Genomic DNA, 16,512 nt, shown 5'->3' on the forward strand with positions numbered 1-16,512 from the left:
CAACAAAGCCCAAAAGCGACGAGAGAAGAAGCCGAAGGAGCTAAAGGGCTGGGAAGGGGATGTGGGGGAAAGGAGGCTCAGAGGAGCTGCATCCAGGGCAGGAGGGAGAATGTGTGTTTGGCACATCCTGTGTCAGAGGATTGCTCTGCTCCTGGCTTCTGAACAAGGGAAGAAACAAGACCTGTCCATAAAGGACCAGTCTTAAATTCCCAGCGTTAACTTGCTGGTGCCTCAGACTGCCAAGCATTCAGTGTGAGGGTGGGGAGAGCCTGGAACAGGCTGCCCAGGGAAGCTGTGGCTGCCCCATCCCTGGCAGTGTTCAAGGGCAGGTTGGATGGGGCTTGGAGCAACCTGGGCTGGTGGGAGGTGTCCCTGCCCATGCAGGGGGGTTGGAACTAGATGGTCTTTAAGGTCCCTTCCAACCCAAACCGTTCTGTGATTCTGTAAAATACATCCCCAAAGCTCAGGACAACAAATAACAGGTGCTGGATCCTGCTGTCTTTCTGACAGGCCCTTTGCTGTGCTGCCTGAACAGCCTGATGACTGGATGTAGCTGCAACACTCATCCCGTTCCCAGTCCCCTCGTGTGGAGCAAACTCCTCTAGGTTCCATAGCAGTAAAGCTGCCAGGTTCACCCTGAGTTAGTCTCCTGAATTCTACTATAAGATTTCATACATTAGCACTAATGCTGACTTCGTGAAACTTAAAATTGAAACATAAACCTCACGTGTGATGTGTCTGTACTTTAGTGGTAAGAAAATGCTGCTTTGCTACTAACTAATTGCCATGTGAGCAGAGCTGTCAGTCTGCAGCTCCTGGCAGCACCTGGTAGCTGGCTGGGGCTGAAGTGAACAGGATGCCCATTGGCAATTCTCTGAAGACTTCATCAGCATCTCACTTTCCTTCTTGCTGCTGAGGCAGCCAGAGACAACAACAAATGAGAGGAATCTTAAGATTTATTCCCCAGCAGCACCCAAACAACTCCCAGGATCACACTGACCCAGAGGTCTAACAATAGCCATGCTAGTGCTGCTGATTTAGAAAGAAAGTTTTGGGTTGGGCCAAGCCTAGCCCAGAAAGCAACACCCTTCCACCCCAGCTGCTGCTCTGATCTGCTACTTGTAGTTAGTTTTATCTTGTTTCTTAGTGTTTTCACTGGGGACTGTTTCCTCAGTGAGAGGAAAATGGAATGACAGGTAGAAAACAACCCAGAAATACACTGTAAAAATGTAACTGGACTTTTATGGCCTGTCTGATAAAGGTGACATTTTTCCTGCTGGTCTATTCTGCTGTTCTCCTTGTTTTTAGGATATTTAGTTATTTTGCTTTTCTGAGGCCTAGAATTACTTCTGCTAAAAATCCTGAATTCCATATGGTGGAAGATCTACTTTCTAATAGAAAAGGGAGGGGGAATGAACATTTATACATCTATTTCTTTTCACAGAACAGAAGGAAAATGAACCAACTGCAGGATTTGCTGAATGACAGTCTTATCAGAACAAAGCACGTAGAAAATGCTGCCCTCATCAGCATAGAGGAAAAGAAAGTCTTGGCATCGACCTTTGGCTTTCATGTAAGAGACCAAAGAACATCCTGGGAAGTGACAGCAGAGGTAGAACCGCTGGGAATCCAGAGCACAAAGCAGTGGTGACAGCAGGGAGTGCTGCCCTCTGTTAAGTAAATACACTTGCTGCTTTCAGGCTGGGAGCCCGAGGCACAGGGGGACAGCCTGCCTGCTGTGCTGAGAGGCTGGCATGAAGCTGATGGCCGATTTCACATCCCTCAGCTTTGGAAGAAAATGTCATTTAGCTGCCATTTTGCAGGAGTCCTTTGCACTCAGTGATTCCACCAGTAATGCAGCAGTTGGATGGTGGGTTCCCTGAGACTGGTGGTGTGGCAGGACCCCTGCCCATACTGCAGCCCCCAGCCAGAGGGGCTGTGCCAGCTTGCCTGTGGGGAGCTGTCCTGGGACATTCTAATTCTGCAAACTGTGCCTGGGAATTTTTTGGGAAAGTGTTTGCTGGCCCAGGCCACAGCTGAACCTGGGCTGTTCCAACGGAGCCCAGCAGTGCTCCCCAGCACCTTACATTTCCTTGTATAGATGATGCAGCTAATCAGTTTTCATTGTGCACCAGCTGAGAGAGCAGAGCACCAGCACTTCTGGTCATGCCACAGTACATGGCAAAGCTGGTGTGCATTCCCTGGCACAGGCTGTGAGCTCTGTCTGGGCCCAGAACCATTGCCCACACCACACTCATCCTTACATCATTGGAAGGCAACTTTTCCTTTCCTAATCCCCATGACCCCAGCTCTCAAACGTTTCCAAGCAGTTTTCCCAGGGGTACCTATTGCTGCCCTTGGCATGCTCAGAGGAATGTGGTTAGAAGGTAGCCCCATGCCTGGGGGCAGATTCGCAGCAGAGAGTGTCATCAGTCCAGCAGGGGATAGTGACATCATCTTTAATTTGTAAATTATCTTTAAAATAAAACACAGCTTTGACAGATACCAGCCTGCTGGCTCTTCAGCAAGGCAGAGTACAGGCTGAGGTCCAGAGCAAAGCCCTCAGCCTCTGTAAATTATCACCAGCTCCACTAACTGAAAGAGTTTCAGACCAGAAGGGACCATTGGATCATCTCATCCAACCAGCTGAATATAAATCTGCCAAACCAGTGACCCTGTTACACAGGCACTGAGCCCAAGAGCTCATTGACAGGGTTAGATGTGTGACCTGTGTCAACTGCTGCATTGAGGTGTGACAATCTGCTCTGGGCTTGCCAAAGGTTACATGTCCCTGTGGAAGACTTGGTGTATCTGAAACTGGCATCCCTGGGTGAGCTCTGCACAAGCCCAGGGAGGCTGTGTCCTACCCCCTGTTGCCTTTCAACAGAAGGGTCTGATTACCCTGTACAGAAACTACACCTGTTTTAAAATACAAGCAGATATTTATTGTGGTTTTTTTGAAATCTACATTGTACCTTTAAGCAGTGGGAGGGTGGAAAGCAGTTACCATTACCAAGACATGGGTTTTTGGCCCACAACACTGAGTTGTGTTAACATAGGTGCCACCAGAGAATGCTTTAAACCTCATCTACAGCTTCTACAAGAACTTACTGCAAGTCAGAAGGGAAGGACTCTACTTCAAGGAGAAGTACTACAAATGTGTCCGTGCAGATGAGCATTCCATCTACCTTCACAACGTACGTTGACAAGAGCTGTTGCCATCCTGAGGAATCTGGAGCCTTCCTCCATCCTTCTCTTCCTGCCTTGTTATGTGAATCCTGTCACACAAGCACAAAGCCTTCACATGCTTCTTTTCTTTCTTCCTTTCCTTTCCTTTCCTTTCCTTTCCTTTCCTTTCCTTTCCTTTCCTTTCCTTTCCTTTCCTTTCCTTTCCTTTCCTTTCCTTTCCTTTCCTTTCCTTTCCTTTCCTTTCCTTTCCTTTCCTTTCTCTCTCTTTATCTCTCCCTTTCTCTCTTTCTTCCTCTCTTCCTCTCTCTCTCTTGTCCTCTCTTTCTCTCTCTTCCTCTCTCTCTTTCTTCCTCTCTTCCTCTCTCTCCCCTTTTCTATTTCTCTCCCTTTCTCTCTTTATTTCTCTCTATCTCTTTTTCTCTCTTTTTCTTTCTCTTTCTCTTTCTCTCCCTCTTTTTCTATCTCTCTTTATCTCTTTCTCCATATCATCCTTCTCTCCACTCAAAAAGGTGAAGAATACAAACAAATGTCAGCTGTACATTAGAAACTGAATGGGTGACATCGTTCATTTCCCTGACACCAGCTGCAGTGCTTGTCATGTTTCTCCATTGAATCAGTTCATCTCCCTAATGCAGAAAAATCTAGCACTTCATTTTTTTGCTGGGTTGGTGTCTTGACTCATTAATTAATTAATCAATCAGGTAATAGAAAGGCCTGGCAAGCCCAGGGCCAGAACAAGGTGGCAGAACAAGGTAATGGGGGGGGACACAGAAGAGACAGGGCTGAGCAGGACCTTTTTTGACCGCTCCCTCACCCTGTGGGACTCCACCCTCAGTCACTCACCCATGGAATTCAGGAACAGGACAGGGCTGCATGCAGCCAGGCTCAGCAGGGCAGGTGTGTTTCTACTGCTGAGTCACACAATGGGAAATAAATACATCCAGCTGGTTGTTACTGGAGTCTCCTTAATCCTTCCTCTCCCCAGTAAATCCATCCTGAAATGAGCTAAGCAACTTTTAGAAGAAGCTGAGCAGCTCTTAAACTTGGATCCTGTGTCAGAAAAATGCCACACATGGCAATTTCTTTTTCCATTCCTTATTCCAAACGGGTGAGGCAGAGTTGGGGAGGCAGGGTTTGTAAAACACTGGCACAATTTCATGTTTACTAGTTATTTTGTTTGCATTTAATAATGCTTTTGCATATGACATGGGGCACTGGGATAAAAAAAATTCTTCAAAATGCTGTGCAATAATTCATTTATCAATGGAAGTGAGAATATGCAACATATTAAAGTATTTGACTGACTTGCTTTAACAGTCAGCAGTCTTTAGAACACAGGCTGGCTGGCTGCTTCCTGGCTTAGACTTTAAGACAGTATTTGCCTTTTTTTCACCAAGAAAACAGGTATATTGGCAAAGAAAACGTCTGGGATGGGCCCAAATTGTAAGGCAATATGTACACCTATGATTTTTTTTAGAACTTTGTAACCTTATACTGTTTTTCCATCTTATCTAGCCAGATGGAGGCCTGATAGTTGTGAAGACAAGGACTTTGATCCTGGTTGCTACTTACAGAGTGGGCATGTATGCCAGCGTGTGTGTGGAAGCTGTGGAGAAACTAGGTGAGGGAGAGGCCTGTATCCATGTGCCTGCATGCCAGTGTCTCACTGATTAGCTCTGCCCTTGGAAACAGCTTCAAAAATCCATCTGGTTAACAACGAAATCCTGAAAACCTGGGACACTGAACACAGACATGGTTATGGCTCCACAGCTAAACCCTCTCCAGATATCACGTCCCACTGTGTTTCAAAGCCTCTGTGGTTATGTCCAGCTTGCCAAACCCTCTTTCCTTGGCCCTTCTAGCTCAAGTTTCTGCTAGTTCCCCTTCAACAAAATGGTACCTGGCAGTTGCATTTTCTTGATGTCATACACCTAATGCAGAGTCTTTAGCAGACTTCTGTAGAGCATCAGCTTTGATACTGTTTCTCAGACCACTTCTTCACAGACACCTAGAATCTCTAAGGGTTTCAAACTTCCTCTCTGCCTAGTCTTTAAAGAAAGCTGGAGTCTCTTTCCTACATGTCTTGAGGCACCATGAAGCTAGTGCCCTTGTCTCAGAGTAACAAAGTGCCTCTTCTCTAACAGCAGTGCCCATTTCCTTCCCTCTCCTGCCCAAGTTTCCTTTGTGAGAGTCCTCTGAAGTTCCTCACTGGGCTCAGTGTTTTAAAGACAGGGTTAAGATTTCTTTCTTCCTCGTTTGGGAATATTGCAAACTCCAAGCGCTTTGCAGACCAGCTGCAGAATCCCATCTGCTTCTCAAATGTGTGGGGTGCTGGCAAGGATTAACCACTCTTCATTGTCCTTGGTCTGGGAGATGAAAAACAAGAGTTACACATCTTCATGGTGTAATTTACAGCTGACTCCATACCAAGGATACAATCATCTTATTGAGTCATCCAAATGGGTAAGATGCACAAAAGCAGATTCCCAGAATAGCCTTGATTTTCACCATAGGGGTAATTCTAAGGAATTTCAAAGGTATTTCTAAGGGATATTTTATAGGGCAGTAAGATTCAACTTAACCTTTGGATATGCCCATCTCCTCTTACTGAACAGGAATGGAATTGTAGGCCCAGTCCTCCTAGCATTTTTCCCTCATTTAGGTGCCTAAAGGTAAGTGGAATTAATTTGTGGTTTGGGGCATAAGCTATTTAGTCTGGAATGAGCTATAATATTCTCATTGAAACTTTTTTATCAGGCCAAGAACTGGGCCTTATATTTGAAGCTAACTTCAGACTAGTTCTCTCCTAGTGTTTTTCTGCAGTGGTACAAAGGGAGCTGGAGCAGATCCAAAAGGTGCCATCGTGATATTTATCCCCAAGCCTGTCCAGCTGGCTCAGCAATAAATTCAGGACCCATATCAGAAAGAAGTGTTCAAGGCCAGGCTGGGTGGGGCTTGGAGCAACCTGGTCTGGTGGGAGGTGTCCCTGCTCATGTAGGGGGGGTGGAACTAGATGATCTTTAAGGTCCCTTCCAACCCAAACCAGTCTGTTACTCTATTATCACAGCTGTTACTGGCTTCTTTGCTGCCAGGGGAGGAAGGCAGAAACTGTAAACTGGTGAGACTTGCAAAACCCTGCAATGATTTGCACACCAAGTTGCAAATAGTCCCATTTTTTTTTTTTCACAATTGGCCACTGTTCCTGAGCAAAGTCTAAGGTCTAAGTGCTTCCAGAGCCAGATTCACTGCAGTTTTGACAATGTGTATTTTCTGGGATTTATTCTTGCTGTTCTGGATTATTTCTTTGTGAAAACAAAACAAAACACAACAATAACAGAACAGCTTTTCTTCACATGTTGCAAGAGGTTTCTGAAAATTATTTAAAGTGCTCAGTGTTTATTCTCTAGAACAGATAATACCTGGTGAATATAGGTATTAATATTTTTAATTTTCAAATGAAAATAGTGCTGTCTTCTTTTGAGTACCATGAGGTGGATTTGAACTTGAAAATAAGCACCTTCATTACAGCTGTTCTGTATATTATTTTTATCATTGTTTGTTCTTCAATTTTTTAAAAATGTATTTCCTTGTGTTATTCTAGCTGACTACTTGAGACAGAGAGGTAGCTGAATCAGCAGAGAACTTAGACTTTATCAAGCTCAGAACAACTGGTCACAGGGAAATAAAGCATAAAAGTTTGAAGCAGTGTCCAATTTAAGCAAGAAGCTGCTGCTTTAGAACATTCTGACTGCTGAGTTTCTGTTTTTTTCAAGAACACTTGCTGGCTCCCTGATTATAACAGGACTACCCTACGTGTCTATCAGCTAAGCTTCTCAACTGAACTCAAACTGATGTCTTCAAGATTTGGTTGAAGATGCTCTGCTTAATTTTTCTAATGTTGTTTTTTAGCTATGAAAATTATTTCTCTCCCTAAGCCAAGTAAGTTCTCTAATAGCATCACAGACCCAAGGGACAGAGGAAGCAGCTACATCAACAGATGTTAAGGTTGTTCTCTACATCTTGGACTATTACAAATAAAACACACTTTGAACACGTTGACATTGTGCATTGCCATTGACTGCTCCAGAGAGTTCTTTTAAACTGTAGTGGATTGCAAAGTTCTGTGAGGATGGGGGAGGAGAGGCAACACCCCTGCCAGGTTGGAATCAGACTGTCATTCAACACATCAAAGAATCCACATTTGAGCGAACCCGTTACTGGGCAGGGGACAGCTGAGGCTCTGAAAAGCAGGCTCAAGACAAGTTCCCGTGATCAGTTCCCATCTGCAGAAGCAAAGAAACCATTAGCTCTCGGAGCCACATGAGAACAAACTATTTTCAGCTATATTTGATTCTAATTTAGTTCAGTTCCAAGGAAGAGGTTAACAGCCTGAATTAAAAAAATAATAATCTCAACATCGATAGGAAAAAATTCCACAGAAGAATCCTAGAGGGGAGATAGGATTTGTCATTGAGATAGGATTTGTCCCTGTAAATGTTCTGAAGTGTCAGTTTTATTCCCTGTTGAATACTCCAGATGACGACAGGGAGAAAGGTGTGATCATAGAATCATAGAATCCTAGGGGTTGGAAGGGACCTCGAAAGATCATCTAGTCCAACCCTCCTGCCAGAGCAGGGTCACCCAGAGCACATCACACAGGAAGGCATCCAGGTGGGTTTTGAATGTCTCCAGAGAAGGAGACTCCACAACCTCTCTGGGCAGCCTGTTCCAGTGCTCTGTCACTCTCACAGTAAAAAAAAAATTTTCTGATATTCACCTTAAACCTCCTATGCTCCAATTTGTATCCATTACTCCTTGTCCTATCACTGGTCATCCCTGACAAAAGCTGAACTCCATCTTCTTGACACTCACCCTTTACGTATTTGTAAACACTGATGAGGTGATCTGACCCTTCTCCCTCCGGGAGAAAACGGCAAAGCCGAAGGAAGAGGCGCGACCAGGCAGCAGAAATCCCGGGTGGAAAAGCACCAGGCAGAGGCGGGAAGCAGCGTCCTGGGAACTCCGCATCCTGCCAGGAGCAGAGCGCCCTGCAGCCGCCCCGGCGGGTGGGTGTGCAGCCTCAGGGCTGCAGAGCAGGGAACCTCCCCGTGGGCTGGGGGAGCCGGGAATCTCCTCCCCAGCGCCGCAGGGCGAGCCGGGCTTCTGCCTCAGCCCCTGCAACCAGCCGGTTCCGTGGGAAGAGGCACCGCGGAGCCGCACGAGTATCTCCGCCCCTGCTCCTGCCTTCCCTCCAGCACCAGCCACGACCTCGTCCCGTTCCCCCCCGCCGCTTGCTGGGAGCGGCCGGTGGGCAGGGCTGGGAAAACCAGGAACTGGGATAACCAGGAACTGGGATCAGGCTGTGCTCGCGGGGTCAGGCTGGGCTGGTTGCTGGCGTGGCCGAGGTCCTCGCTTCTCCACGGGAAAAAGGGTAAGTCACCCATTGTGCTTGGGAACCGCGTGGCTGTTCCGAAGTGTTGTTCTGGGCCGCTGCCGGGAGGTCGGACAGTTTCGAGTCGTTTGGTTTTCAACTCCTGCGGTTTGCTGGGCATCTGAAAGCAATGTAGGCATTTAGACTCCCACTGTATTTTTTAAAGAACATTTTTGGGGATCTGTTCCTAGCCACTAAGAAGAGCATTTATACAAATGCAGGTCAGCGGACCGTGTTGGAAGAGGGACAAAAGCTGCTTTCACGTCTGTTTTTTTTACTGACTAAATGGAGACATAAAGAGAGCAGAAGCGTTTCTTACAGGGTGCTATCTGGTGGGCTTCCCATTCGGTTTCTGTGCTCATACAGGCACATCTCGTGGAACTGGATTAAACGGTTGGCTGAAAACAACCAAACCGCCTCTGAAAGAAAAGCCTGTAAGTTCCACTTCGCACGAACAGTTGGAAGTGTTTCTTCACCTTCAAATAGCCCCGGAGCACCACCCTGTGGGGATCCACGTTGCTGGAGTTGCAAGATGTTTCTCATTCTGCATTTGCAGGCTTACCGCCACTAATTAAGTATGCACTTAGCTTTCCCTGGGCACACAGCATAGTGCAACCAGTTTTACATGTTGGTTTGTCACACAGTGGTGGTTATTTAGGTGCAGAGGCTCCAGCTTGCAGCCCACCCTGCACGTGTCCTTGGGTGGCACCCCCATGTGATACTCACTGTAGTGCTAGCTCTTGGGAAGTAACACAGTTGTCCCCATTGAGATTCTCTCCTCTTTTCCTTTGCACCCAGCACCCAGGGGGCAGAGGGAAGGCTGCTCCAGATTTCATTTTGCCAGGCTGGAGGAGGCTTGACATCTCAGCCCATCTCAACAACCACTGGTGCCAAGAGCAGGGAACCCAGGAACACCATCTGAGTTGCCTGAGAGACTCCTGCAGTGGTAGGTCCCTCCACCACAGCCAGCAGGCACACATTAGTCACCTGCTGAGGCAAGGGGAACAAATAGGAATTTTAAAAACCATTTTCTATCTTTCTTTCACACTAACTCACCACTGTGCCTTGGTGTATCTTCAAGTTGCCACCTGAGGGCTGAATCATATGGCAGCACTTACATGAATAGAGATGTGTCCAATAAAGGCTCTTTCTGCTGAGGGTTTTAAAATCCCATTTGTGTAAACTATTTTAAGGGCCTGTGTCCTTTAGTCAGTTGAGCACTGGGGCCTTAATCATGGAGGAAGTTAAAAGCAAAGGATTTTATTTTCATTTTCAGGTTACCTTTTACAATTCAGGTCAGTGCTGCTAGACTCAGGCACAGCTCTTTGCATGGTTATTGATGCAAGGTGATCTTCAGGGTTTGTCAGATGGCTTTTGCAATGACATGTTGTCCCAGAGTTGATGTATTTCATGGTAACTGCTCAGCTTTTTCTGGCAGCCCTCCCCTCTTCTACCTCTGAACTGTCTCAGAGGTTGCATTGCCCATCTGCTGAGGGGAATCTGTGGAGCTGTGGTTACTGAGCACTGGGATGTTCCAGCTGCACATCAGTGTCCCTGCATTCATCCTGGGTTTTTGGTTTTGGTTTGGTTTGTGTTTGTGTTTTTTTTTCAGAGAAAATGTTGGCTGCCTATTTTGATTGCCCAGGAGGCCCAGAAAATCTCTATGTAAAAGAAGTGATAAAACCAGAGCCAGGAGAAGGAGAAGTTCTTGTGAAGGTCTCTGCCAGTGCCCTGAATAGGGCTGATTTACTCCAGGTATATATGTGTTAAGCACATTTACAGATCTGAAAACAATAACAATTTTTCAAGGCCCTATCTGAAGTCTTGATAAACTTGAAGAGTTAAAAGAGATTGGACCTGGTGAGCGTTTGGATGGTAGAATTCACAGGGCTGAAAGAAGAGGTGTCTGTTGATTCAGCACATCAGTGTTTGTATCTGGGTCACTGCTATGCTGGGGTGGCACAGAAAGCCAGCTGCCTTTCAAGAAAAGATGTGAAGCCAAAGCTCTGGTCTTTCCAGATGCTTAGACCATTCTCTAGGCATTTGAGATGAACATTAAATGTTCCACTGGCTCGATTCCAGCATGGGAAAACCACAATCAAATTGTTAAGTCTGAGCTGTTCTTTAATTTGGGCTGAAAGCCACACTCTGCATCTGGAGACCATAATACTTCCCCAGCATGGATTGGCCTGGACAAGGGGGACTCACAACAAATTGAGTTTGCACAGAGTTTTCAGAATAAAACCTACGTAGGATACAAGAAGTGTTGCCAAAGGACAGAAGATCCTCAAAATACTGTTAACATTTGCAGTGCAAAATCAGGATGAATAGGAAATTAGGTTGGAGGCGAGTAAAATATCAGTCATGACACTCATTGATACGTGGCTTTTCCTTCCTTGCCCTCTCTTTTCTTTTGTTTTAGAGGAGAGGGAAGTACCCTCCCCCCAAAGGAGCAAGTCCTATTTTAGGCTTGGAAGCAGCTGGGAGTGTGGCTGGGCTCGGACCTGGCTGCAGGGGGCGGTGGAAGGCTGGCGATGCAGTGATGGCTCTGCTCTCCGGAGGTGGCCAGGCAGAATACGTGACAGTCCCCGAAGGCCACCTGATGGCAATTCCCAGTGATATGACATTCACTGAGGCTGCAGCCATTCCCGAAGCCTGGCTAACAGCCTTCCAGCTGCTGCATTTTGTAGGTGAGAGCGGCATTTGCAGAGCTATCCCACCGAAACAGGTTGTCTTCCTTTCTGTTACACAATCTTCTGCTTGCCTTTGAGGAACCTTTTCTCTGTCACTCCATTCACATGGGTCAGAATGGGATATGCCAGACCCACATCCTGAAATCTTGACCACATCTCCCTCATCACAATTTAGTCTGCTGATTGGGTAATTACAAGGAATGATATGGCAAGATGGTCACTTTTTCTTTTCATCTGTATTTCTCAGCTTGAATGACAATTTCCATGATGCCCAAACCCTGAAATAACTGACATGTTCTCAAAAACCCCTGAAACCTACTTGTAAAGATTTGACTTTGCTGCAAGGATGAACATATTATGAACTTTCTTACTAATTGCCTGTGGATCTACAGTAGGCAACCCTGTCTCTTGTTTCACAGAGACATTAATTGTAGGTAAAATCCTTTCTGAGCTGATTTAAAACAGACATAAGCTCACACTCTTCATTTTGAAAATGTGCTACAGAGGCAGTAACACTAGCACTTGCCCGGGTTTTCCTCAGTTGCCAAATACCTCTTCAGCAGTAGCACCTAAAAGCTCCACTAAAAAACAGGGGTTACAAACAAGTAACTTTCTTCTGCACCAGAAATGCAGACTTACTTTGAGCAGCGTTGCCTACCAGGGGTCGGTGGTCAGTAAGGCCCGGGTTTCCAGGACTCCCCAGTGCCTCAATTCCTCTAGGAATCAGTGGAGCAACAACGAATGGAACCCTGTGATAGAAATGTGATGGCGAGCAGCCCTGCAGAAAGGGACGTGGAGGTACTGGTGGATGAAAAGCTGGATGAGCAAACAATGTGCACTCGCAGCCCCGAGGGCCAATCGCACCCTGGGCTGCACCAAAAGCAGCCTGGTCAGCAGGGGGAGGGAGGGGATTCTGCCCCTCTGCTCTCCTCTCATGGAATACTGTGTCCAGCCCTGGAGCCCTCAACACAAGGACATGGAGCTGCTGGAATGAGTCCAGAGAAGGGCCATAAAAATGATCAAAGGGCTGGAGCACCTCTGCCATGGAGACAGGCTGAGAGAGCTGGGGCTGTTCAGCCTGGAGAAGAGAAGGCTCCAGGGAGACCTTAGAGCACCTTCCAGGGCCTGAAGGGGCTACAGGAAAGCTGGGAAAGGGCTGTTTACAAGGGTGTGTAGTGATAGGACAAGGGGCAATGGCCTTAAACTAGAGCAGGGTAGATTCAGATTAGACATTAGGAAGAAGTTCTTTAGTGTGAGGGTGGTGAGACACTGGAACAGGTTGCCCAGAGAGGTGGTGGAGGCTCCATCCCTGGAAACATTCAAGGTCAGCCTGGATGGGGCTCTGAGCAACCTGATCTAGTCAAAAAGGTCCCTGTGCACTGCAGGGGGGGCTGGACTAAATTACCTTTAAAAGTCCCTTCCAACCCCATACGTTCTATGACATGATTCCATGAAGCAGTACATGGCAAGATATTAGAACTGGTCCTTAAGGTTACCAGCACCTCTGGTGTTTCTCCAATGTTGAGTTGTCTGATTTCTCAGTATTCATACCCTCCCAGTGTATTTTCTGTTGGTGGCAGTGGGTGGTCCTGCTCTGAAAAGGCTGACTGCACTTACCTTGCAGCTTGGTCACAGGTGCCCAGAACTAGGCAGGGCCAAGCTAAAGTCATTCCACTGGAGTCATGCAGTCCTGTCAGTCCACTGCAAGCTGTGTTAGTTCTGGATTTGTTTCCTGAAGGATATGAAGATGTAAACAAAGCCCACTCAAGGGAATCTCTTTCAGCTTCCTCTTCATTATTTTCCACCCCTATCATGTTTGAATCCCCAGGTGGTGCCAGAAGGGTAACCATTTCCCTCATGTCCTGCTCCAGGTAAAGTACAGAAGGGTGAGAAAGTGCTGATCCATGCAGGAGCTAGTGGAGTTGGTCTGGCAGCCATTCAGCTGGTGAGACTGGCCCAGGCTGTCCCCATGGTGACAGCAGGAACTCAAGAGAAGCTGAGAGCAGCAGGAAAGGCTGGAGCAGCTGTGGGCTTCAACTACAGGCATGAAGATTTCAGTGAAGAGGTCCTGGCATTCACCCAAGGTAAGAATCTTCGTGTGGAAGGAGGTGACAGGTGAGCAGGAGCCTGCAGCTCCTAACAGATCTGCACACACACTCCAGCTGCCACCTCTGCTGGTGAAGGAGGGGACTCCATGACCCTGGCAGCAGAACCCAGGGTCCTCTTCAGCCCCCACAGTGTCACTTCCCTTCATTTGACTGTACTCTGTTCTCTGCAGGGACTCTGGCTTTGTGTTCATTTGGGGCCTCCACAAGGAACTGTGGGACCAAATCCTCACCCTTTGAAAGTGTCTGAATGTGGGAACAAAACTTGGTTCTCTGACTGTTAGAAGAAGTTTGCTTTTCTAAGCCTTTGGGATGGTTTATGACAAGAGTCTTTATCTGGATATCTGTGATGATTATTTTTTTGTGCCAGATCCTAGAATTCCTTACAAATCAACATGCCAATTCCTTACTTCAGTAGATAGATTGAAATAAGAATTGCAGGATAGATCCTATACCTAAAAAGGTTTTAGTTATGCCTGAAATTATCCCACCTTTAATGCAGCTTGACTACATTGCTGAAATCTTTTCTGTTTCTCCTTGAGGTTCTGGAGCAGATATTATTTTAGATTGTGTTGGCAGCTCATACTGGGAGAAGAACCTCAACTGCCTGAGCACTGGTGGCAGGTGGATTATTTATGGCCTGCTGAGTGGAGGTGAAGTACATGGAGATCTGCTGGCAAGGCTGCTTGCCAAGAGAGGGAGCATCCACACAAGTCTGCTACGGTCACGAGACAAGGAGGCAAGTCCTGGCTCCCCACAGTCCATACAGCTTGATCTTCAAACTGAAGATCATTTTGAGAGCTTTATTTTGATAGCAGGGTTAAAGCAGAACTTGATGCATTATTACAAAAAAAAAATATCTTGAACTGTTACTGCATAGTTTGGAAAACATTGCAAAATGAAGGTATGGTTTCCCTTTTAGAACTACTGACTCAGAGGAATGATACTTCCTCACATTTGGCCTGAGAAGAAACAAAACTGAAGTGATCAGGCAACTTGATCAAGTCTCAGAAAAAAAACCCCTCTGTTAGATCATTTTTTCAAGTAGAGACCAAGGCCCTGTGGATGCCCAGAAATTACTGAGGAAAAAAATCACTTTATGTGGTTAATTCTCAGATACTGCAGTAAAAGACAGCAGTGTCTTTTTTTTTTCTGTCCCTGGCCTAATGCTTAATATTCTCAGTAATTTTATCAGTTTGAGTTGAAATGGTTCTGCATTGAGCTTTTACCTCTTGTGTTGGAGAATTTCACTGAATTCTTCTTTGTAATTTACAAAGTTTGTCAGAGGTTTCCATGTCAGAGGTTTCCATGTCTGCCTCACTACAAAAATGTCAGAAAGTGTCTCCTTGAGAACTGCACATTTTGCATGCTGTGCTCAGAGATTCCTCTGTGAATGACCTGCTTGGAAATAAATCTTAAAACATGCTTTTTTTCTTCAGTACAAGGAACGACTGGTGAAAGCCTTCACGGAAGATGTGCTGCCCTATTTTTCTGGAGGAACCTCCCCTCACCTCCAGCCACTTGTTGGCAGTGTGTTCCCTCTGCAGCTGATTGCCCAAGCACACAGGTTCATGGAAGAAAACAAGAATATTGGCAAGATTGTCATTGAAATGCCTGATTAATCTTAAACAAAGACCTGCTGCCGTCGTTGTTTCAGGGACGGAACAAATGTGGGAAGCAGAGGATCTGCTTCCAAATCCAGAACGGCTTCTTGTGGAAGGGCACCTAAAGCAAAGCCTGGATGTGTTTAATAAAGGCTTTCTGCAGCTCTGGTAGCATGCCTTGGGCCGTTCTGTCGGCAGTGCTGGCTGTGAGGACGAGGAGAGAACTGCCAGGCTGGGCTGCGGGTCCCTCTGTGGCGCCAAGAGCAGCCCCAGGCGGGCCCTGCCGGGAAGCACAGGTTATTGACACCCCTGCAAGAAGGGCTGACCCTGTGAGAAACGTTTGTGGCGCCAGTGAGCAGGCCCACACGGATCCTTCAGCCAAGCACAGCTTATTTACATCCTTGCAAGAACGGGTGACCTAAGCGAGCAGGCACACCCATAGCAAGGTGAATAACGGTTTATATTCCCTATTCCCGACGCAAAATTCCCTCCCCTGTCTCCCCACTGGGCACTCCAGGGTTTACAGCCCATACCACGCTTCAAATTATCCTGTAAGTTTCCCGCCCCTGTTTACACATCCCATTCTAGCAGTTTACTTTTTACCTTTTAAGGTAAAATTTTGACCTTTCTTGCCCCCTTGGCTGCCTTCCCAATTAACAATCTCCTGGTGTCATCCTGCCCTGAGGAGCAACATAGAAGCAGCTTTGTTGGGCCTGATCTTGGGCCATCAATCCTTCTCCATGTTCGGATCCCCCAGATGGAGCCCAATTAAGTCCCTCAGTTTCTTGGCCCATAAACCACTCCAGGTGTCATTGGAATGTGCAGACACCTCACTTACCTCAAGCAAACGATTATATTCCTAACACTAAAGTACATATATGTGCTCAGACAAACTGTATGTTCCTAACACTAGAACATATATCTGTGTGAACCACACCCAGCGCTACGTTTCTAACCCTAGAACGCACCATCAACGCTACATTTCATTTCTAACAACACGAAGCCGCGCCCGCAGCCAGGTGAACAGCGGTGTGCGCTCCCCCTTCCCACGCGAGGTTCCCCGTTCCCCCCCGCCCCGGGCCGGGCACTCCGGGGCTCACAGCCCCCCCCCCCCCGGGCCGGGCACTCCGGGGCTCACAGCCCCCCCCCCGGGCCGGGCACTGCGGGGCTCACAGCCCCCCCCCCGGGCCGGGCACTCCGGGGCTCACAGCCCCCCCCCCGGGCCGGGCACTCCGGGGCTCACAGCCCCCCCCCCCGGGCCGGGCACTGCGGGGCTCACAGCCCCCCCCCCCCGCCCCTCGCTGTCCCGATTCCCGGGCCCTGCCGACACGCTCCGCTCCGCCGCCTTTTCTTTTACCTTCTGAGGCGCGACTCGGGCCCTGCCGGCCCCCGCACGCCCCGCTGCCCTCCTGCCGGCAGCAGCGAGGCCGAAGGGGCTCCCTGGGGCCCGCATCCCCCCCGTCCCGCCCGGACACGCACCCCGGGCCCGG

The 16,512-nt window shown here is 47.6% G+C and overlaps 2 protein-coding genes across 4 annotated transcripts in view; one reads left to right on the forward strand and one right to left on the reverse strand.

Moving 5' to 3' along the window:
* Positions 1–16,505, reverse strand: part of FAM228B (family with sequence similarity 228 member B) — a 29,074-nt gene extending 12,569 nt beyond the window's left edge. For both annotated transcript variants that reach the window (XM_051613658.1, XM_051613657.1), the window contains exon 1: positions 16,380–16,505. In XM_051613658.1, coding sequence (XP_051469618.1) covers positions 16,380–16,475 — 96 coding nt within the window. In that variant the 5' untranslated portion in view covers positions 16,476–16,505. The remainder of the gene's footprint in view (positions 1–16,379) is intronic.
* Positions 1,351–15,193, forward strand: TP53I3 (tumor protein p53 inducible protein 3). 2 transcript variants are annotated; one of them, XM_051613655.1, is made up of 8 exons: positions 1,351–1,573; positions 3,060–3,197; positions 4,705–4,810; positions 10,233–10,375; positions 11,043–11,310; positions 13,185–13,397; positions 13,961–14,157; positions 14,858–15,193. In XM_051613655.1, exons 1-8 carry the CDS (start codon positions 1,373–1,375, stop codon positions 15,038–15,040), a joined length of 1,449 nt encoding a protein of 482 aa, XP_051469615.1. In that variant the 5' UTR covers positions 1,351–1,372; the 3' UTR covers positions 15,041–15,193. The 2 variants fall into 2 exon arrangements, with proteins under 2 accessions (XP_051469615.1, XP_051469614.1); XM_051613654.1 differs by lacking the exons at positions 1,351–1,573; positions 3,060–3,197; positions 4,705–4,810 and adding exons at positions 8,101–8,620; positions 9,419–9,566.
* Positions 16,506–16,512: the final 7 nt, after the last annotated feature.

Source organism: Apus apus, chromosome 3 (assembly GCF_020740795.1).
Source record: "Apus apus isolate bApuApu2 chromosome 3, bApuApu2.pri.cur, whole genome shotgun sequence".
NCBI classification, from domain to species: Eukaryota; Metazoa; Chordata; class Aves; order Apodiformes; family Apodidae; genus Apus; species Apus apus.

Bases quoted from the DNA above. Each gene is read 5' to 3' on its own strand.
- TP53I3 (XM_051613655.1), top strand. From the start codon at position 1,373: ATGGTGGAAGATCTACTTTCTAATAGAAAAGGGAGGGGGAATGAACAT. The intron at 10,376-11,042 runs GTATATATGTGT...CTTTTGTTTTAG, and splicing joins ATAGGGCTGATTTACTCCAG to AGGAGAGGGAAGTACCCTCC. The intron at 13,398-13,960 runs GTAAGAATCTTC...TTTCTCCTTGAG, and splicing joins GGTCCTGGCATTCACCCAAG to GTTCTGGAGCAGATATTATT.